The sequence below is a fragment of the Lolium rigidum genome, chromosome 1, assembly GCF_022539505.1.
Source record: "Lolium rigidum isolate FL_2022 chromosome 1, APGP_CSIRO_Lrig_0.1, whole genome shotgun sequence".
Lineage (NCBI taxonomy): Eukaryota > Viridiplantae > Streptophyta > Magnoliopsida > Poales > Poaceae > Lolium > Lolium rigidum.
In genome coordinates, this window is record NC_061508.1 from 257,376,119 (window position 1) to 257,399,877 (window position 23,759).

A 23,759-nucleotide genomic window follows, 5' to 3' on the forward strand; every position below is an offset into this window, starting at 1 on the left:
TTTATTAGAAAATTTGTTGCATTAATCTACAGGATAGTCATCATCTCTTTTTTTTTGCAACTGCCAGTCTGCCTACATTTCTATTCTAAAAGGCTGCTGCTCTACCCGGCCAGCCAGGGCACCCAAAGGGGCAAAACAATCCTGATCGTCCCTTTGCCATGCCACAGTGTTTCTTGCCTCCCGCTTTTCACCATAGCCATCCGATGCTGTCAATTTTTTCCTCACATGTTCAGCTTCCCACCAAGTCTATGACGCTTGGGGCCAGCCACGTGCGGGGCCCGGTAGTTGGAGACCGGGACACTGCTCGTTTCACGTCGCTTTCTTCCCGTCCACATTGCGGTGAAACCCTAGATCGAGAGAAGCGTCCAATCACCTCCCGTCCTAGAGCCCCACGTCCCACTCGTCTCCTCTCCCCCGCGGTCGCGGTGAAAACTAGATCGAGCCGTCGTCGCCCATCTTGCCGGCGGCGACGTGGTTTCCGGTACTTGTGGATGGCGGAATTTGGAGGCGGCGTCGTGGAGGTTGCAGGCCGGCCATCTTCCGCGTCGCTCTCGTCTCCTCTGCTCCATCCCCACGTGAGGCCAGAGATGGCAGTCCCAGGAAGAGGAGACCACTGGCGCGCCGCCTCTCCTCCTGGATGGAGCGGAACAGGGGCATCCGCGGTCGTGCGTCGGAGGAGGTGCAGCAGGAGCGCGCACGGAGGTGAGCGGCGGCGATGCCTCGTCCTCTCCTCTTCCTCCGCCCTCGACGTCGTCTTCCGGCGCAGCGACGGAGAGAGCACACGAGCGGCGGCGGCGGCTGGATGCTCGTCTCTCTCCCAAGCACCTACGACCTCGCAGCGAGCGGACCGAGCCGGTCGGGACAACCAGCAGCGACGGCACATCGCGAGCCCCACGACGGCGCCCTGCAGGCTGATGTGGGTACCATGGACGCCTTCACCGTTGTGCTGCTCGGGAGAAGCCTCTGCAACCCCGTCGACGGTAGCGGCCGCCGAAATTGAAGGGGGCGGCGGCGGCCAGAAATGAACGTGGTGGCGGTGAGCAGAGTGGGAACGGGGCGGCGGCGCCTCCTCTCGGTGGCCCTGGGCGCTCAGGAGGAGCCCTCGATCTGAGGTAGGTTGCTGCCTCTTCTTTTCCTGTGCGCCGCTCCTCCTCTTCTCCCCACAAAAACAGCAAGCCAGGAAGGCTCCCCCGTGCTGTCCATGGCCTTTGCCAGGACAAATCATTTCCTTCTCCTTCCTCCCGCTTTAGCTCCAGTTTGATTCCATTATCTGAAACTAATTTCTGCTTTTCAGCTAGGAGAGACAAGAGCGGATAAGGTGAAGTTGTAGGAGTAGCTCGGATGGGGCGGGACTCAGCGTCGAAGCTTTCCTGGCTTCTTGCCGTTGTTGAACATCTAGCGATCCATTTGTGCGTCGTCGCGTCCCTGAGCTGCTCACGGTGAAATTTCTAGCGATCCGTGTGTGCGCCGTTGGCCGCGTCCCTGAGCTGCTCAGCGTGAAATATCCATGGGAGAATTCCCTGTGAAGGTAATGTTCAGCCTACACTCTACTGCTCTAGCGACAACCCACGTTCTTGTACTGTTTCTTCTGAAATAATGTCCTCAATCGTTTGGTTGGGCATGCTGTGGAGATAGCCTTTAATTACACTCACTGGTACTCGCTCAAATGTCCTTTTGCGTTATTCTCATGTGTCCAAGAACACCTAGAAGGTAAATAAATATGAAACTATATTTACTCTGTACCAAGATACTTGAACCGAATCTGACATTTTTTCAATAATAAGCCACTTGAGGATAGATTATAGTACAAAGCCACTTGAAGGGATTTCTGTCATTTTTCCATTGCATTCCCCTTTCTTGTGTACTCATGAATTTTTTCCTTTTGTTATCTGTTGAACCTTTGGCTACTGATTAGGTTTACATTCAAGTGCAATGCTGTGAAGTGCTGTCTATTATCTGAAAATTGTGTCTTTTGTTATTTGTTGGACCTTTGGCTGCTGATTAGGTTTACATTCAATTGCAAATGCTGGGAAGTGCCATCTATTATCTGACTCTTAAGTATATGGATGTATTTCAATACATATAAAGATTTGTTTACACCTTTCTACAAGTTGCAATTTACAGGCGCAAACATGTTGGAGATTGATCACTATCAGCCTTCTCTAAACAAATAATTATGTGCCAGTGCTTAGCACATCACTCAAGAAAGTATTATCTCTTCGCTTAGTTTTATTAGTATATGTACCATGAACTTACATATACTTGGTGATATTCAGGAGTTCAACAAGAAATCAAATTCGATGTACACTATTCTAAGGAGTAGTCGACTTATGGGAAGTCAGAGAGCACCTTCCCTAAGGCGGTTCTGATGAGACTAAACTTCAACTGTTTCTTTGAGGTAAAGTGCCCTCTCCGTAGCGCTTTCGGGTGTGATTGTTGCTGCTCTCGGTTGATTACCATAGCTGCTTCTTTCTGCCAACTTTCAAGCACCTCTATGCCCCCTCCATGTCAGGCATGGCAAGGCAGCAAGGTACATCACCACGTTTGCTCTCTATTTATATGTCTATAGATTTTCTTTGGTAGGAGGAAGAGCAGTGGTTTATAGGGAGAAAGGAACACCCACAGAAGCACAGAGCTGTGCCAGGGTAACACCACAAGTATTCAGAGAGGTTTAATTATGTCTATAATTAGGAAGATCAGTGGTTTATAGGGAGCAAGGAACACCCACAGAAGCAGATAGTTGTGCCAGGGTAACACCACAAGTATTCAGAGAGGTTTAATTATGTCTATAATTACTGTGCTGAAAGTCTAGGGAGTAGACACCTAGGATCAATGATCATTTAATATTGAAAACTTGTTGATTTTGGATATGCCAGGGTTTTCTCCTGATTACTTGTGGTGTTACCATCTCCATCCAGTTCTCACTGAAGAATAGTAGTAGCGTCTAGCTGAATATGCACTGCTCACTGACATGCCTAAAACTGTTGGGATATTAACTTGTTTGCTCTATTTAATTTAATGGCATATTAAACGTGGTGCAGCTTGTGGCCGGTGATGTTTTGTTATCAAATATAAATGTTTAGATTAATGTAATTCATCTGAATTAGTTGAGAGCTGTTAATGATGTTTGTATCTCACAAGACCATTGAAAAGGTAGCACCCTGTGTGTTTTAGGTACGATGGTGGCCAGATTGGGTTTGAGACAGAGGCAAGGCTGAATGGAGGTTTGAGGCCCTCCGGTTTGGCGGCAACATGTGCCTATCATGGAGGAAGTGGTTGCAATATCTGTTTGAAAGATGCAGCAGCTGGTAAGCTTCCATATTTCTATGTTTCATCCCTCTCTAATTCTGACCACTCGAGTTCCTGTTGTTCAATGAATTGTCAATAAAAACCTGTTTGCTTGACCATGTATGAATCTTAAGGATTTCTATTTTTTTTTACCACTCTATTTTGAATTGCACAATATATAGCATGACACAGATCAACTTTTGGGTTATAAGTACTATGTATTGCGCCAAGTATTTTTGGAGGCAACAGATCAGGCATGCAGGCTTCCTTTTCTCGTGGTATGATTCAAACTGTCCAATAAATATGAGTAGTTGACTGAAATATGGTGCCTTTGTGATCATGTTAGATATTTTTTGTAGCTTCAGTACAATCCTTCATTTTATATTGTATTTTTTGCAAGTCAGGTTTGCATAGCTTGCTGGAACCATATAGAACTGTAAATTGATATAAATTTTGGTCATATTTATTATAACACTTAATTAGTCCTTGTTTCTAATTCCGTGACAGTATGCGAATCTGTGTGACAGGTGGGTTGTTGATGAACGTCTGGGGCTGGTGTCTCTAATTCTTCTAAGTCCAGAATGACATAAGGTGGATGCATAATTAATCCTGAATCAGGCAAAAGGGAATCAGAGTATTCTTCTCCCCGGCATGGAAACCAAGATCACGCAATACCCTTTTTCGGGGGATTTTACTATTTGCCACATGGCCACGTACTAAAGGTGGCGTTTATTCAGATTCAGTCAAGTCAACCTATGACCTGACAGGCTGGCACGAGCCTCCCCTTCGTGTTCAAAAGTACTTCAGGTTCCAAACTTTTGTGTGCGAGGAGAAACACTGGCAGATGCTATCGGCTGTCAAACCTACAAGATGAAACCTTTGCCGTTTGGCACATGATTGCCTGAATATTGGGCACTGGCTCACTTCAGATGTGACGAAAGGTCTGAGCACTACTTTCTCATGTGTCCCTATGACTTGGCTGCTTGGGATGTGATTAAAGATTAGTAAGGTCTTCATTGTACATTTTAGCTCTTTTTTGAATATTCTGTGTTTGGTATAGGGTATTTGATAAGAACCTGCACTTTAATTCGAGTGTTTCAGTTTTAGAATGAGAGCAAGTACCAAGACCATCGCTCCTTCTTGTGTTTATGTTTACCCTACACATGGCACAATCAGGTTTCCAACAAGAGTATGCACGCCAATCACAAAAAAATAATGTTTTCATCATAATTACAAAAGACTATATAACTTAAGGTTACAAAATATGAGTCTTAGCGTGCAAATAAATATTATCGTAGATTAGGTGCTTACGGTTTCGATGTGTCGGGCTTTTTGCGCCGGGGCGCAACGGGTCATCTAGTCTAACACAAAAGCCCCAACCGCAGCAGATATATCAATGCATGTCTTACTGTTGCTATCATCTTTTCCTTGTTAGAATTTTTCGATTGTAAGAGAAATTAATGTTACATTTGTGAGTTAGAGAACTACTGTTAACACAGCTACTGTGTGCACTGTGAGGTGTGCCAGTAAAAGTATGCAGTAACTCCTGAAGTTTTATTGTAGCTTCACAAACATCATTACCATCTGCGACAAGTAAAGGTTACTGTTATATCAGATTCAATTTTGATATCCCGGTTCCAGGTTTCTAATTTCTTCCCCTTCCTAGCCATTTGGTAATTTGCGGTGCTTTTGTGACCATGGATACAGAAGTGATGATAGTTCTTGTCTTATTTGACCTTTTTTTTTGGTCAGTAGTGGCATGAAAGATGGTATTATTGATATGATCCATTGGTCTAATATCATTCTGCTTGACCAATCTTGCAATTCTGCGCCAGTTTTTCCCCTTTTTCTGCCTCAGTTTTAATTCTTGGTGTAGAAACAGCTGTTATGTTGTTCATGTTTCTTACACCAAATGGGAATCCAACCAGTACGTATTGTCAATTATTCTGTGCTGATTGCAGTTCATTTCCTGATCTTCATATTCATGACCTATAGGATTCTATCAGAACCGACCAAAACTTGAGGATAGCATTGTCATTTTTCTAGATTTTTTTTTCTAGTCGAAAACATGCTACGCATAAAACCCAATCGGTCCCCTAATCTGCTGCTCTCCAGAATTTGACCAGAAATTGGTGGTGTAATTACCTTGTTGCCCCGCCCAAGAGAAATTCTGCTGCAAGCCAACACCTGTTTGATCACCGGCACGGCAGCACCATTCCCATGACCCATACCTGAAATCCCCTCCGGGATAGAATCCCCCACCAGGCCGGCGGCACCATTCCCATGACCCATACCTGAAATCCCCTCCGGGATAGAATCCCCAACCAGGCCGGCGGCACCATTCCCATGACCCATACCTGAAATCCCCTCCGGGATAGAATCCCCCACCAGGCCGGCGGCACCATTCCCATGACCCATACCTAAAATCCCCTCCGGGATAGAATCCCCCACCAGGCCACCACCTCCCGAGGCCTTGTTCGTTTTCTCCGGATTGAATCCAAACATGGAACTATTCCAGACAGGGATTGGGTTGATCCCGTACAATCACCCGATCCATGGCAGGCCAATCCTGATTCATCCCTCCAAAAAAATTACTTATTCGGTTCAGTCTCGCCCAATCCGTCCAATTGATCAGTCCTTTACTTTGTCGATGGACCGCGTCTTAGAAATCTTTCCACGGGCCAAGTGGGGAGAAAGAAAATCCAGACCAAATGAGAAGACCTGGCCGGGATGAATTAGGCTAGTTTTCTGACTTTTCTCATCATGGAGTAAACGAAGAGCAAAATTTAGTGTGCTGGAAAAAGAACCTCGCGGGCTGGAAAATCAGATGATGGGCTCAATCCAGACCAATTCCGGGCTTCAAGTGATTAAACGAACAAAACCTGAGCAGGCTTGGGTCACCGAATCGATGTGGTAGCTCCACCCACCTACCACGATACTGAACCCTAGAAGGTGTGACATTGTTCCATTTCGGCTTGAGCAAATTGAACAAGGAATGCATCCTTGGGGACCTGGTACCGACTACTTCTCCTCCCTTGTCACTGGATGGGCTCCATGCCAAACAGGACCACCCATCTGCCGTTGAAGATCCCACTTTATATTTTTAAAAACAAGCTCTTCTGCCGCCACTTGCCTACTCAAACCCCGATCCCCACTGTCGGTCATTTGGCGAAATGGATGGATTGAAAATCAAACAATACCCAGCTCGCCGAATTTGGGACCACAGAAACCCTTGGACCCTGGCTCGCCTTGCACCATCCCGATCCATCCTTTGCGTGCGGGCCTGCAATGTCACTGCAATGTCACGTGGGAATCCATCAGAAAATGCAGAAAATGGTCGCTGGCACAGATCGGGGTTGATTCTACCCAAAACAAATCCATGGTTATCGCCGCCGAGGGACTTATATTGTTGTTTATGTTAATGCACACCGCACGGATAAGCCAACGCAATGCAAACATGAGAAGGTTACGTGATTCTGATTTAACAATCATCACTAGTTGTTGATGTGACATTTTAGTGTACACCCTCCGATCCATATTAATGGTTGCTAATAAGATTGTATCTAATAAAAATGCTCTCATCGCAAAAGACAATCATCATTACACAGTAATAATATACTCCGTAGCTAACACATGTGAGGGGAGTTCGGCAGCCACTTTGCTTTTGTCCCATTGATCACCATTTGAGTCTGCTACCCCCACTACACATCCCAATTCTCAAATGCAACATAAAAAATGACCTACTAGCACAAGACTGAACTGAAAAATGTTACTATGGCCAACAGCTCCACCTGAAGACGACGCACACACAACTCGACGACTAGAGCAGGAGACTTGGAAACCTTTTCTCCCACAGCCTGAGCTCCTCCGATGCCATCACGATCGCTCCACGTCGCCGTGATCGGCGCGGGAGCCGCCGGCCTGGTGGCGGCACGTGAGCTGCGGCGCGAGGGCCACTGGCCCGTCGTCTTCGAGCGCGCCGCCGGCGTGGGTGGCACGTGGCTCTACGACCCGGCCGCCTCCGCCGACCTGCTCGGCGCCGGCGCCGTCCACTCGAGCGTCTACGCGTCCCTCCGCACCAACCTGTCCCGCGAGTGCTTTGGCTTCTCCGACTTCCCATTCATCGCCGATGAAGGCGGCGAAGGCGACGGCGACCGGCGCAGGTTCCCCGGCCACCAGGAGGTGCTCCGCTACCTCCAGGAGTTCGCACGGCGGTTCGACCTTTACGGAATGGTGCGGCTCCGCACGGAGGTGGTCAGCGTCCGCAGGGAAGCCAGCGCGAGCTGGAGGGTGACGTCGCACTCGACCTCGGAGCTCGCAGGGAGCGGCGGACCAGTGGAGGAGGTGTTCGACGCCGTCGTGGTCTGCAACGGCCACTTCGTCACGCCTCGCGTCGTCACGCCTCGGTTCGACCTTTATGTCAATCGTTATTTGCCGTATTTTACACCTAAGAAATTATACCAGTAAAATAAAGATACTCTCTTCGTTTATTAGTTGTTCGTCGACTACTTTATGTCAATCAAGTTTATCATCTGAAGTTGAGAAAGTAATTCAGAATTGACGGCAAATTCTATTTAATAAAATAATCTTACAGGAGCTAAGGAAACTGGCAAATGATGCATTTTTGGACCAAATTCACACTAGCACAAAGGCATGTTTTCAAGTTTCAATTATGTGGACTGTCAATATCTGAATTTCTAAACACGTATGGATAACTTGTTGGGAATCACAATTTTACCCAAACTAGTCGTTAACCCGTGCACCTGCACAGGCTAGAGTTATATTTGCTATTTTACCCATCATGCAAATTATTAAGAATTCACTTGTGCTTGATATACCATTTGTCAGAAGACATGGTTATATCTTCGAATGCATGAGAAACACAAAATGATTCATTGTTATGCGTACATGACACAAATGTGGAGAAGGTTTTAAGTGCACAATTATTGAGTTTGCATTTATGGCTTGTACTCGTATGTGAGAAAGAAAAGAATACAAAATACAATATAGTTTTATTTAGAAAGTCAAGAAAGTGTGCTTGTATGATCGATGTTTAGTTCTTGAATATATTTTATCAAGTAATCCACCTCGTTAGCACTTCATGAAATTTTAGAATGAGAAAATTACATCCTAATTTTAGTGGACTTAGTTTCTTTCCTTTCAATAACTTTAGAGCTCATCCTTGAGCTTACTACTTCACTTCCAGTTTATATAAATAGCTTCCATGAAATCTATTCAATCAATGATTTTTTTTCTTAGAAAGGAACTGTGCATCTTGATTGACATAAGCTTGGTAACAACAATGTAAAAAGTCATGTTACTGTACCAATACTTTTTAAAACCATATACAGGTACAACGATGAGGTTTTTTTTAATCTTCATCATAACATAAATACGGATGATGCCTTCATTTAAAAGGTAAGCCCCTTTTTTGCCATATGACCATAGATTGTCTATGTTTTTTTTTAAAAAAAAAATAGGACGCAACAACATCATGAAAACCCTCTAAATTGCGAGTTAGATGCTAAATAATAATTACTTCAAGTTATGTTTTTATTAATGTTCTCTGATTGCAATATCTATAACTCGGTATTAATCTATAACTTTAGAAGGCCAAAAAAACTTGTTTGCCAATTAGGTGCGTACACACCATTACTTCGGTCTACCCAATACAAAAAGAGTACTCCCTCCGGCTCTATATATTTCTCGCAGATTTGTCTAGATTTGTATGTATTACACACTAAAACACATCGGCACTTGTAAATTTAGCAAATAGACATTTTTAAATATACAATAAATATATTAAAATTTTAGGAGCTATATAATAAAGTTACTTATGTAGCTGTAAGCCCATAATTACAATTCTGGAATGTGCTAACCCAGGAAATGAAAAAGCCCTTATAAAACTGTGTGAAAATAGGTTATGTATTCCATTCTAAATTAGACTGTAACCCACAATTATACAGCGCATTGAATTTGGAGGCTCCAGTTTATCAAGAAAAAAGTTCAGCTTTTTCCACATAATCCTCTAGACGATTTGCTTTCGCCATAAATTGATAATTCATCAAGGCTTGAGCAGTACGCATATTGAATCTCCATGCAACGTTTTTACGGATTAGGAGCAGTACATGGAGATTGGTTCTACCCATATTTTTCGATTACGGAGAAGGCCACCCAGTTTTTTGAACCGGACAGCTCGCAGCTGCCACACGACCATCCCGCAGCCACACGACCGTCCCGCAGCCACACTGCCGCACTTTCAGACTCTCTTGCTCGGCCGTTCTTCCCTAAACTTCTGCTGCAAGTGAAACCTTCGATCTTGTGTGATGTGCATGTCGCTGAGCTAATGTAATATTAGAGAAGCCCCTACAACTCAATTTCTAAACTAAAAAAACAGTATGATATGAACGCAACGAATTGTAGAAGCACCTACAAATCATCAATTTCTAAAATTAAGAACATTATGATATGAACGGAAGTAGAAAAACTTACTGGACCCATCAGGGACGTGATTGCCGTGACCAGTTTCCAGGAAAGAATGGCTGAAAGTCGATCATGATTCCATTATTAAGACTGCTAGCAGTTTGGACAGCGATGAAGCCAGACTGCTTAGTTAACATTTTCATTGATTCAGCCAAAATTAGATTTGAATTCCCGTCATCCTCATACACAGTGCCATGGTCTTTCATGGCTAACACTACGCCACCAGTCTTGCACGTTACTGCATGTTGTAGGTGAGAAATACGTCGGATCTGACTTTCAGCAATGTCTCTATCATAGAATACCACAAACATTGTCTGATGTTGTAGAAAGAGGACGTACCTCGGCGAGTGATACCATCAAGAATTCCAGCAAACCTAGCTGCAACATTGTAGGCGTCATACTTGCCGGCCGGCCGGCACATGCAGCAAGACCCAACCAAGATTGGAGAAGCAGATTGGAACTGATCGTGATATAGCTTGAAGCTTGAAGGAGATTTGATTGGATTCTTTATTAGTTTTACCATGCAATGGATATTTAAAGCAGACAACATGGAGAGATCAAGGTGGACTATTGATAGCTAGGGCTATTTGACGACGGAACTGTAGAGCGCCCAAGCAGGAAAAAATTAAGTACTTGAGCCGGACGTACATATGTTGGACTCTATAAGACCATCGTTTAAATTTTGAGCTTTCCAGATTAGACGTACGTTGCCACGTTATCTGTAGTCTCGTGCCTACTATATTTTGGATTTATCATGATCCATGTCGCACTATAAATTACAGAAAACAAATCTAACGTGGCAACGTAACATTTTTGTACCATTATAAATCACGACTTTCTTAACTAATCTTAGCCATTAATTTTAAATCTAACTGTCTTAATTATTCTAATGATGTGGATTAACGTGATAACTCCTATAGTGCCTCCAATTAGTAAATATAAGATTGTTAGTTGTTGGTGGACTCGAAAATTCAATTTAGCCTCCGGAGGCATATGCTCCCTCTAGGTCTCTAACCCTTCTTTCATGCTAGTGAGCTTAATTTAGCGATTTTGTGTGCAGGCATCGGTAGTTGGCCTGGGAAGCAGATGCATAGCCATAGCTACCGCGTGCCTGAAGCATTTCACGGCCAAGTGCGTAACTAATCAGTCAGCTTGAGCATAAATATAGTACATATTAAGTAGGCAGGTAATTTGACTTCGAGTATTAATTTTGCAACGTACTTATATGATCTGGTGTCTAGGTTGTGGTGGTTGTAGGATATGCGACCAGTGGATTTGACATTTCGAGGGACATCGCCGGTGTCGCCAGTGAGGTCCATGTTGCGGCTGCCACCTGCGTAGAAATGCAACGTACGGCACGTCCCAACCTATGGCTGCATCCCATGGTAGGAGCAGCAAGATCGATTGGTGTATACATATTTTTTCCAGAGATTTATAAATCATTGCAATTGGTATTTGGAATGCATGGAACATTCGCAGATCGAGCGTGCGGAGGCAGATGGTAGCGTGGTGTTCCAAGATGGCAATCGCGTCAAAGCTGATGCCATCATCCATTGTACTGGGTAAGTAACTAAGTATGTACTAGAGTATGCATATATCTTTCAGAAACTCAATTCGGCTCCCGGGTGCATATGATCCCTCTACCATAAAAACATATTTGCAAGTGTTAAAAAAATTTGACAAAAAAATTTACATGTACATCTCCATAATATATGTGTATTCGTCAAGTTTCACGAAAAAAATGATATTTTGTGTAGTCTAAGCGAAAAAGAGAAAATTTATCTTGTGACAAGCCTTTATTTCAGCACCGAATTTTGTCCTTTTTATACACGCCACATGACATGTCGATTTTTCATGAAACGACTTTGTGAGCGTGTAGCACATGAAGATGTACGTGCGGAATTTTTGTTTCAATTTTTGACATTTTAAAATATGTCTAACATGTATTTCAAAATAAAGGGAGCATACGCACCCATATGCCAAAACATCACTCCCTAATTTTGCCAACATACAAGCTCTGCTCGCTAATCTCCTTTATTTTGTGTGTCTTTGTTTGTCTTAATTACGTTTTAGATATAAATATAGCTACCCGTTCCTCGATGAGGAGGTTGTTGGTATCAGTGTGGACGACAACCGTGTGGGCCCGTTGTACGAGCATGTGTTCCCGCCACACTTGGCTCCCCAAATCTCATTTATCGGACTGCCCTTCAGAGTAAGTTTTGTTTGATGATTAGTTATGCTCTTGGATGTGAGACTCGAGTGTGTATGACTTCTATATACATGGATTAGCTTTGTGCTCAGATCCGATTGATACATTTATGCATATGAATTAACCTCCTTCAATGCAGACTATATTTTTTTCCATTGTTCGAACTCCAAAGCAATTGGGTTGCTGGAATTCTGTCGGGAAGGATCGAGCTCCCGTCGCAAGAGAAGATGACGGAGGATGTTGCCGAATTTTACTCCAAAATGGAAGCTCGCGGTTGCCCGAAAAGGCTCACCCATGACTTCGGAGCATGCATGGTATGTCGCATAGATCCGTTATCATGTAACTAGATCGCTGATGGCCAATACATAATTTGTTTTTGATATTTACTTGGAGTGCAGTTTGAGTATGAGGACTGGGTGGCGGAACAATGCGGGAAGGATATGATGGAGGGGTGGAGGAAAGCAATGTACCTAGCGGCAAGGAAGAACATGGTAGATCGCCCGGAAAATTGGCGAGATGAATGGGAAGACACTCACTTGTTATCACAGGCATACCAAGATTTAACCAAGTATTTATAATTGGTCGATTTTGGACAACGGGCTATTTACCTGGACTCTTTATAGACCTACTCAATATCTTGTCCATTATATTGGCCAACAAATTGTTCAAGAGGTCCTTTAATTTGCATACAAAATCAGAATGCGGAAAGAAATTAAAACACATATGGTAATGTTCTATTGTTCCTCTCTCCCGCTTGTCATTGTTCCTATTGGTACTTATGTTATAAGTATGCATTATAAAAAAATGAATTAGTGCTAGGAGGAACTAGACACTAAATGATATAGTAGAAGCGGGACCTCGGCGTGAGAATTCCAGAAATTCGTTCCTGACAGGATTCAAACTCTGGTCGTTGGGGTGCGCCACTGCGACCCCAACCACTGGGCTATGCCCACGTCCTCATAAGTATGCATTATCAGTGACCAGATCCAAGTAACTGCAAACGATTATGCATGTGTATGCCTGTATGGTTGCATGCTTTCTCGATGGCATTGTCCTTCATTGTCATGCCATTATCGTAATGCTTGTTAGTAGGGTCTAAGTAACTTAATCTTGGATATGACCTTATATGTTTTGTGATGTGTATGTTTAGATTGTACATGCTTGTTGTCTCACATGTCTTATTAATCCCGAATGGCGGTCCTTATGTTGACAAACCAATATAAATCATTAGAGAGAGAGCGCCAAAAATGCTCGAATGAATAGACCGCATATGCACCTAGCACAACTCGTTATCCCCTTGTCTAAGAGAGAGGTGGGCCTTGCAACAACAGTGCCAAGTTTTCTAATTGAGGGGAGGAATACACATGAAAATACATAACGCTTGGACCAATAATTGAATTATATATTCACACACCAAACATGGGACCCACAATCAGATGGGAAGACAATTTCCCCTCGCCCAAACCGTCTCTTTCCAAGCTTTGTCTCACTGCGGTGACTTGCTGGCCTCGATTAGTGAAGGAGATATGCCCTAGAGGCAATAATAAAGTGGTTATTATTTATATCTTTATGTTTATGATAAATGTTTATATATCATGCTAGAATTGTATTAACCGAAACATTGGTACATGTGTGATATGTAGACAAACAAGAAGTCCCTAGTATGCCTCTTAAACTAGCTTGTTGATTAATGGATGATTAGTTTCATAATCATGAACATTGGATGTTATTAATAACAAGGTTATGTCATTGTGTGAATGATGTAATGGACACACCCAATTAAGCGTAGCATAAGATCTCGTCATTAAGTTATTTGCTATAAGCTTTCGATACATAGTTACCTAGTCCTTATGACCATGAGATCATGTAAATCACTTATACCGGAAAGGTACTTTGATTACACCAAACACCACTGCGTAAATGGGTGGCTATAAAGGTGGGATTAAGTATCCGGATAGTATGAGTTGAGGCATATGGATCAACAGTGGGATTTGTCCATCCCGATGACGGATAGATATACTCTGGGCCCTCTCGGTGGAATGTCGTCTAATGTCTTGCAAGCATATGAATGAGTTCATAAGAGACCACATACCACGGTACGAGTAAAGAGTACTTGTCAGGAGACGAGGTTGAACAAGGTATAGAGTGATACCGAAGATCAAACCTCGGACAAGTAAAATATCGCGAGACAAAGGGAATTGGTATTATATGTAAATGGTTCATTCGATCACTAAAGTCATCGTTGAATATGTTGGAGCCATTATGGATCTCCAGATCCCGCTATTGGTTATTGGTCGGAGTGAGTACTCAACCATGTCCGCATAGTTCACGAACCGTAGGGTGACACACTTAAAGTTGGATGTTGAAATGGTAGTACTTGAATATGGAATGGAGTTCGAATATTTGTTCGGAGTCCCGGATAAGATCCCGGACATCACGAGGAGTTCCGGAATGGTCCGGAGAATAAGATTCATATATAGGATGTCATTTTATGTGAATTAAAATGTCGCGGAAGGTTCTATGGAAGGTTCTAGAAGGTTCTAGAAAAGTTCGGAAGAAACCACCAAGGAAGGTGGAGTCCACATGGGACTCCACCTCCATGGCCGGCCAGCCCTAGGTGGGGAGGAGTCCCAAGTGGACTCCCCCTAGGGGGCGGCCAAACCCCACATGGGAGGTGGAAATCCCACCTTTTGGTGGGAGTCCTAGTTGGGCTAGGTTTCCCCTCTTATGGAAGGTTTTTGTTCGGGTCTTATTCGAAGACTTGGACACCAACACTTGGGGATCCACCTATATAATGAGGGGCCAAGGGAGGGGGCCGGCCACCCCCAAGACCACAAGCTGGCCGCCCCCTTGAGTGGCCGGCCACCCCCTCCCAAACCCTAGCCGCCCCCTTCTCCTCCATATCTCCCGCGTAGCTTAGCGAAGCTCCGCCGGACTCCTTCACCGCCACCGACACCACGCCGTCGTGTCTGTCGGATTCAAGAGGAGCTACTACTTCCGCTGCCCGGCTGGAACGGGGAGGTGGACGTCGTCTTCATCAACAACCGAACGTGTGACCGAGTACGGAGGTGCTGCCCGTTCGTGGCGCCGGAACCGATCGTGATCAAGATCTTCTACGCGCTTTTGCAAGCGGCAAGTGATCGTCTACCGCAGCAACAAGAGCCTCATCTTGTAGGCTTTGGAATCTCTTCAAGGGTGAGACTCGATACCCCCTCGTTGCTACCGTCTTCTAGATTGCATCTTGGCTTGGATTGCGTGTTCGCGGTAGGAAATTTTTGTTTTCTATGCAACGTTATCCTACGAGTGGTATCGAGCCGTGTCTATGCATAGATGGTTGCACGAGTAGAACACAATGGTTTGTGGGCGTTGATGCTCTTGTTATCTTTAGTTTGAGTACTTTGCATCTTTATGGCATAGTGGGATGAAGCGGCTCGGACTAACTTTACATGACCGCGTTCATGAGACTTGTTCCTCGTTCGACATGCAACTTGTATTGCATAAGAGGCTTTGCGGGTGTCTCGTCTCTCCTACTATAGTAAAGATTCAATTTACTCTTCTATTGAAAACATTAGTATCAACATTGTGGTTCATGTTCGTAGGTAGATTAGATCTCTCTCGAAAACCCTAAACCACGTAAAATATGCAAACCAAATTAGAGAAGTCTAACTTGTTTTTGCGGGGTTTGGTGATGTGATATGGCCATAATGTGATGATGAATATGTATGAGATGATCATTATTGTATTGTGGCAACCGGCAGGAGCCTTATGGTTGTCTTTAAATTTCATGTTGAGTAGTATTTCAAAGTAGTTGTAATAGTTGCTACATGGAGGACAATCATGAAGATGGCGCCATTGACCTTGACGCTACGCCGACGATGATGGAGATCATGCCCGAAGATGATGGAGATCATGTCCGTGCTTTGGAGATGAAGATCAAAGGCGCAAAGACAAAAGGGCCATATCATATCACATATGAGCTGCATGTGATGTTAATCCTTTTATGCATCTTATTTTGCTTAGATCGCGACGGTAGCATTATAAGATGATCCCTCACTAAAATCTCAAGATAATAAAGTGTTCATCCTTAGTAGCACCGTTGCCAAGACTTGTCGTTTCGAAGCATCTCGTGATGATCGGGTGTGATAGAATCAACAAGTGCATACAACGGGTGCAAGACAGTTTTGCACATGCGGATACTAAGGTGGCCTTGACGAGCCTAGCATGTACAGACATGGTCTCGGAACACGTGATACCGAAAGGTAGAGCATGAATCATATGGTTGATATGATGAACACTTTGAGTGTTCGCCATTGAAGTCACATCTTTTCTCGTGATGATCGGGTTTAGGTGCGGTGGATTTGGTTCGTGTGATCACTAAGACAATGCGAGGGATATTGTTTTGAGTGGGAGTTCACATAGGTTTTTAATTATGTTGAATTAAAATCTGAACTCAATTTGTCATAAACTTAGTCTAAACTATTGCAAATATATGTTGTAGAGATGGCGTCCCCAATCAATTTTAATCAGTTCCTAGAGAAAGAGAAACTTAAGAGCAACGGTAGCAACTTCACCGACTGGTTCCGTCATGTGAGGATCTTCCTCTCTGGCGGAAATCTGCAATTTGTGCTTGATGCACCGCTAGGTGACCCTCCTGCAGAAGATGAAACCGATGAAGTAAAAGCTGTTTACGCGACTCGGAAAACTCGGTACTCTCAAGTTCAGTGTGCCATCCTGTGCGATCTGGAATCCGATCTTCAAAAACGTTTTGAGCACCATGATCCTCATGAGTTGATGAATGAGCTGAAAGCTATATTCGAGACTCATGCGGCCGTGGAATGCTATGAAGCATCGAAACATTTCTTCAGTTGTATGATGGAAGAAGGCAGCTCCGTTAGTGAGCACATGCTCGCCATGACCAGGGCATGCGAAGAAACTCGGTGACTTGGGAATAGTGATTCCTAATAGGTCGGGGATTAATCGTGTTCTTCAATCAACTGCCACAAAGTTACAAGAACTTTGTGATGAACTACAATATGCGAGAACATGAACAAGGAGTTACACTGAACTCTTTGGCATGCTAAAAGCTGCTGAGATTGAGATCAAGAAAGAGCACCAAGTGTTGATGGTCAACAAGACCACCGGTTTCAAGAAACAGGGCAAGTCTAAGGGAAAATTCAAGAAGGGTGGCAAGAAAGCTGCCACGCCTCCTATGAAACCTAAGAACGGCCCTAAGCCCGATCGTTGAGTGCTATTACTGCAAGGAGAAGGGACACTGGAAGCGTAATTGCTCCAAGTATCTGGCTGATCTGAAGAGCGGCCTTGTCAAGAAGAAGAAAGAAGGTATATCTGATATACATGTTATAGATGTTTATCTCACTGGTTCTCGTTCTAGTACATGGGTATTTGATACTTGGTTCGGTTGCTCATATCCGTAACTCGAAGCGGGAACTAAAGAATAAACGAAGACTACTGAAAGATGAAGTGACGATGCGCGTTGGAAATGGATCCAAAGTCGATGTGATCGCTGTCGGCACACTTCCTCTACATCTACCTTCGGGATTAGTTTTAAGCCTAAATAATTGTTATTTTGTACCCGCGTTGAGCATGAACATTATATCTGGATCTTGTTTAATGCAAGACGGTTATTCATTCAAGTCTGAGAATAATGGTTGTTCTATTTTTATGAATAATATCTTTTATGGTCGAGCACCACAAAAGAATGGCTTATTTCTGTTAGATCTCGATAGTAGTGATACGCATATATAATGGAGCGAGCTACTGACTTATTGGAAATCATACATACCGATGTATGTGGACCAATGAGCGTAGCATCGCGCGGTGGTTATCGTTATGTTCTAACCTTCACAGATGATCTGAGTAGATATGGGTGTATCTATTTCATGAAACATAAATCCGAAACTTTCGAGAAGTTTAAGGAATTTCAAAGTGAAGTAGAAAATCAACGTAACAAGAAGATCAAATTTCTACGATCTGATCGTGGAGGTGAATATCTGAGTTATGAGTTTGGCATGCATTTAAAGAAATGCGGAATACTTTCACAATTGACACCGCCGGGAACACCTCAACGAAACGGTGTGTCCGAACGTCGTAATCGAACTCTCTTAGATATGGTTCGTAGTATGATGTCTCTTACTGATTTGCCGTTATCATTTTGGAGTTATGCATTAGAGACAGCCGCATTCACTTTAAATAGAGCACCATCAAAATCCGTAGAAACGACACCGTATGAATTATGGTTTAATAAGAAACCTAAGGCTGTCGTTCTGAAAGTTTGGGGTTGCGAAGCCTATGTAAAGAAGTTACAACCGGACAAGCTAGAACCCAAAGCGGAGAAATGCGTCTTCATAGGATACCCTAAGGAAACTATAGGGTACACTTTCTATCACATATCCGAAGGCAAAATCTTTGTTGCTAAGAACGGAACCTTTCTTGAGAAAGAATTTCTCACTAAAGAAGTGACTTGGAAGAAAAGTAGAACTCGATGAGATTGATGAATCTATACTCGTTGATCGGAGTAGCGCGATGCCGGAAGTTGTACATGTACCGCCTACACCGGCAACGAGAGGAAGCTAATGATAATGATCATGAAACTTCGAACGAGGAAACTGCTGAACCTCGCGGATCGACAAGGGAACGTGCCACTCTGATTGGTATGATCCTTGTCTAAATGTCATGATTGTGGATAACAATGATGAAGACCACTGCGACATATGAAGAAGCGATGATGAGCCCGGATTCCAACAAATGGCAAGAAGCCATGAAATCCGAAATGGGATCCATGTATGATAACAAAGTATGGACTTTGGTAGACTTACTCGATAGCGAAAGGCTGTCGAGAATAAATGGATCTTCAAAAGAAAAACAGATGCTTGATGGTAATATTACTGTCTATAAAGCTCGACTTGTCGCAAAGGGTTTCAGACAAATTCAAGGAGTTGTACGATGAGACTTTCTCACATGTAGCGAAGCTAAAATCTGTGAGGATTTTGTTAGCAATAGCTGCATTTTTCGATTATGAGATTTGGCAGATGGATGTCAAAACGGCGTTCCTTAATGGAGACATTGAGGAAGAGTTGTATATGGTACAACCCAAAGGTTTTGTCGATCCTAAAAATGCTGACAAAGTATGCAAACTTCAGCGTTCAATATATGGACTGAAGCAAGCATCAAGAAGTTGGAACCGACGCTTTGATAAGGTGATCAAAGACTTCGGGTTTATACAGTGTCATGGAGAGGCCTGTATTTACAAGAAAGTGAGTGGGAGCTCTGTAGCATTTTCTGATATTATATGTAGATGACATATTATTGATCGGGAATGATATAGAACTATTAAGCGATGTTAAGGGTTATTTGAATAATAGTTTTTCAATGAAAGACCTTGGTGAAGCATCATATATATTAGGCATCAAGATTTATAGAGATAGATCAAGACGCCTAATAGGGCTATCACGAGTACATATCTGGACAAGATTCTAAAGAAGTTTAGAATGGACGAAAGTAAGAAAGGGTTCTTACCTATGTTACCGGGCAAGGTATTGAGCAAGACTCAAGGACCGGCTACGGCGAGAAGAAAGAGAAAGGATGAGTAATATCCCCTATGCCTCGACGGTAGGATCTATCATGTATGCCATGCTATGTACTAGACCGGATATAGCACATCTTTGTTAGTTTGACTAGCAGATATCAAAGTGATCCAGGAATGGAGCACTGGACAGCGGTCAAGAATATCCTGAAGTACTTGAAAAGAACTAAGCTCTGTTGGACAAGGCGACGCCTAGGCACCGCTTAAGCACGCTTAGGCACTAGGCGATGGACAACCGCCTCGCCTAGGGCATAAGCGGAAGTCTAGGCAGTGTAACCAAGAAATTGTCTTCCACAATAAGAAATCATGCCATACTTCACGATTGAGCTAGATGGGAATTTTTCTAAAGGTAGTTATCAGAAATTTACACATTTACATGCTCTAAATTAATATTTATTCACATATAATAATCCAGATAAACACTTTATGATATAAACTATGCCCGCCTAGGCTGCGCCTAGGCCGCTTAAGCATCGCCTAGGCACTAGGCGAATGCCAACCGCCTCGCTTACGCCTAGCACTTTTTCCAACCTTGGAACTAAGGATATGTTTCTTTGTTATGGAGGTGACCAAGAGCTCGTTGTAAACGGTTACACCGATGCAAGTTGGAACACTGATCCTGATGACTCTAAGTCACAATCTGGGTACGTGTTTATATTGAATGGTGCTTTGCGATAAGCTGGGCAAGCTCGAAGCGGTGCACGGTGGCGAAGTCTTCAACAGAATCGAGTACATAGCGGCTTCGGAGGCTTCATCGAAGCGGTATGGATGAAGAGGTTCATTGTAGAGCTCGGTGTGGTTCCTAGTGCATTGGACCCATTAATCATTTCTTGTGATAACATGGGTGCCATCGCCAATGCACAAGAACCAAGGTCACACAAGAGGCTGAAGCATATCAAGGCTGCGTTACCACTCGATTCACGAGTACATCGAAGATGGAGAAGTAAAGATTTGCAAAGTACACACTGATCTGAATGTAGCAGATCCGTTGACTAAAGCTCTCCCTAGGGCAAAGCATGACCAACACCAGAATGCCATGGGTGTTAGGTATATTACAATGTAATCTAGATTATTGACTCTAGTGCAAGTGGGAGGCTGAAGGAGATATGCCCTAGAGGCAATAATAAAGTGGTTATTATTTATATCTTTATGTTTATGATAAATGTTTATATATCATGCTAGAATTGTATTAACCGAAACATTGGTACATGTGTGATATGTAGACAAACAAGAAGTCCCTAGTATGCCTCTTAAACTAGCTTGTTGATTAATGGATGATTAGTTTCATAATCATGAACATTGGATGTTATTAATAACAAGGTTATGTCATTGTGTGAATGATGTAATGGACACACCCAATTAAGCGTAGCATAAGATCTCGTCATTAAGTTATTTGCTATAAGCTTTCGATACATAGTTACCTAGTCCTTATGACCATGAGATCATGTAAATCACTTATACCGGAAAGGTACTTTGATTACACCAAACACCACTTGCATAAATGGGTGGCTATAAAGGTGGGATTAAGTATCCGGATAGTATGAGTTGAGGCATATGGATCAACGGTGGGATTTGTCCATCCCGATGACGGATAGATATACTCCGGGCCCTCTCGGTGGAATGTCGTCTAATGTCTTGCAAGCATATGAATGAGTTCATAAGAGACCACATACCACGGTACGAGTAAAGAGTACTTGTCGGGAGACGAGGTTGAACAAGGTATAGAGTGATACCGAAGATCAAACCTCGGACAAGTAAAATATCGCGAGACAAAGGGAATTGGTATTATATGTAAATGGTTCATTCGATCACTAAAGTCATCGTTGAATATGTGGGAGCCATTATGGATCTCCGGATCCCGCTATTGGTTATTGGTCGGAGTGAGTACTCAACCATGTCCGCATAGTTCACGAACCGTAGGGTGACACACTTAAAGTTGGATGTTGAAATGGTAGTACTTGAATATGGAATGGAGTTCGAATATTTGTTCGGAGTCCGGATAAGATCCGGACATCACGAGGAGTTCCGGAATGGTCGGAGAATAAGATTCATATATAGGATGTCATTTTATGTGAATTAAAATGTCGCGGAAGGTTCTATGGAAGGTTCTAGAAGGTTCTAGAAAAGTTCGGAAGAAACCACCAAGGAAGGTGGAGTCCACATGGGACTCCACCTCCATGGCCGGCCAGCCCTAGGTGGGGAGGAGTCCCAAGTGGACTCCCCCTTAGGGGGCCGGCCAAACCCCACATGGGAGGTGGAAATCCCACCTTTTGGTGGGAGTCCTAGTTGGGCTAGGTTTCCCCTCTTATGGAAGGTTTTTGTTCGGGTCTTATTCGAAGACTTGGACACCAACACTTGGGGATCCACCTATATAATGAGGGGCCAAGGGAGGGGGCCGGCCACCCCCAAGACCACAAGCTGGCCGCCCCCCCTTGAGTGGCCGGCCACCCCCTCCCAAACCCTAGCCGCCCCCTTCTCCTCCATATCTCCCGCGTAGCTTAGCGAAGCTCCGCCGGACTTCTTCACCGCCACCGACACCACGCCGTCGTCTTTGTCGGATTCAAGAGGAGCTACTACTTCCGCTGCCCGCTCGGAACGGGGAGGTGGACGTCGTCTTCATCAACAACCGAACGTGTGACCGAGTACGGAGGTGCTGCCGTTCGTGGCGCCGTAACCGATCGTGATCAAGATCTTCTACGCGCTTTTGCAAGCGGCAAGTGATCGTCTACCGCAGCAACAAGAGCCTCATCTTGTAGGCTTTGGAATCTCTTCAAGGGTGAGACTCGATACCCCCTCGTTGCTACCGTCTTCTAGATTGCATCTTGGCTTGGATTGCGTGTTCGCGGTAGGAAATTTTTTGTTTTCTATGCAACGTTATCCTACAATTAGTAGGGTGGGGAAGCGAGCAGCAGCAACATTCTGGAGCGATCAATGACGGTGGCTGGTGGTCCGTTTCTTTCGTGTGGCGATGGTGGAAGATGGTGCAAATGTCGGAGAAGTTTGCAAGACAATGATATGCACTACTTGTTGACACATAATACATCATTATGTATAATAATCAATAATTTTAATACATAATTTGTTTTACCATAACATGACATTTTATTCATAAGGCACAACTTACATGTGCCAGAAGATCAAATATCTGAAGACATTGTGGTTCATCGAATGAATGTAATGTCCCAGGTTTAGAGACAATTGAGGGGTAGATTTTAGAAAGGGATGTGCACTGCACCGTAAATTCTGGGGAAATTTCGCGCTTTTAAAAGAAAACTGCATCGAAGGAGAACAAGTTTCTCTCTCGACACCTTACAGGGTTAGGGTTTCGAGAGTGCGACAAACTTGTTCCTCATTCAACTAAGTTAGGGTTTTGAGAAGAGGGGGGAGATATTGCATCACAATTTAAGTTGCATGATTGAATTCAAACTTAAGTTGCATGATTGAATTCAAACATAAGTTACATTTGAAATTCAAATCCAAATATCACATGAATATCTCATAATTCAAATGTGAGGTAATTCATTAAGCAAATTATAATTAATAAAGAATATGAACAATACAAATAATAAGTAAAGCTCATTAGAGAAAAATGGGAGCTTTATTAACAAACACACAAGATACATTGTCTTTACAATATTCAGATTATGAATTATAGAATATTACAATACATTACAAGAATTGGCAAAAATAGAAAAAGAAAAAGAAAGAAAAAGAAAGAAGATTACAATTTAATGAAATTCCTAAACTACAAAATAATCTTCATTAGATACTTGAGCTTGATGATCTTGATCTTCACTTGATCATCATCTTGATTCCCTGCACACAACAAAGCAAATAACCAGTTATGCCAAGTGGCATTGCCATTTGGCAGGTTAGAAAGGAAATGGTTAATTGAGAAGATATGATCAAGCTCTGCCGAGCTGGTCTTCTCACAACCAAGTACCAAGCCAGGTACCAAGCACCTGGTACACACACACACACTAGCTGCTCACACAGCTAGTGTGCATGCCCAACAGCAAGTCACCATGGGTGCATGCAGCACAGCACACACACAAGCCAGTGAGTCACCATGTGTTGCCAGGCCTTGTTGTCGACCAGAGAAGAAGAAGAAGATCATATAAACGCCTCCACAGTAAACCCTAGCCATTCCATCGACAAGGAGCTTCAGGGTAAGAA

General features: G+C 43.5%; 1 protein-coding gene and 1 long non-coding RNA gene across 4 annotated transcripts; both read left to right on the forward strand.

The window, feature by feature from the left end:
- The first annotated feature begins 268 nt into the window (after window positions 1-268).
- On the forward strand, window positions 269-4,329 carry LOC124692930. 3 transcript variants are annotated; one of them, XR_006999795.1, is made up of 6 exons: window positions 269-1,112; window positions 1,295-1,528; window positions 2,277-2,530; window positions 3,175-3,308; window positions 3,471-3,566; window positions 3,816-4,329. It is a non-coding gene; the product is annotated as an uncharacterized LOC124692930 (long non-coding RNA). The 3 variants fall into 3 exon arrangements; XR_006999794.1 differs by having other exon boundaries at window positions 3,175-3,566; XR_006999792.1 differs by lacking the exon at window positions 3,471-3,566.
- A 2,829-nt stretch (window positions 4,330-7,158) lies between these two features.
- On the forward strand, window positions 7,159-12,558 carry LOC124683552 (flavin-containing monooxygenase FMO GS-OX-like 4). The gene is made up of 7 exons (XM_047218048.1): window positions 7,159-7,680; window positions 10,807-10,902; window positions 11,013-11,156; window positions 11,251-11,333; window positions 11,845-11,984; window positions 12,122-12,289; window positions 12,374-12,558. Exons 1-7 carry the CDS (start codon window positions 7,159-7,161, stop codon window positions 12,556-12,558), a joined length of 1,338 nt encoding a protein of 445 aa, XP_047074004.1.
- Window positions 12,559-23,759: the final 11,201 nt, after the last annotated feature.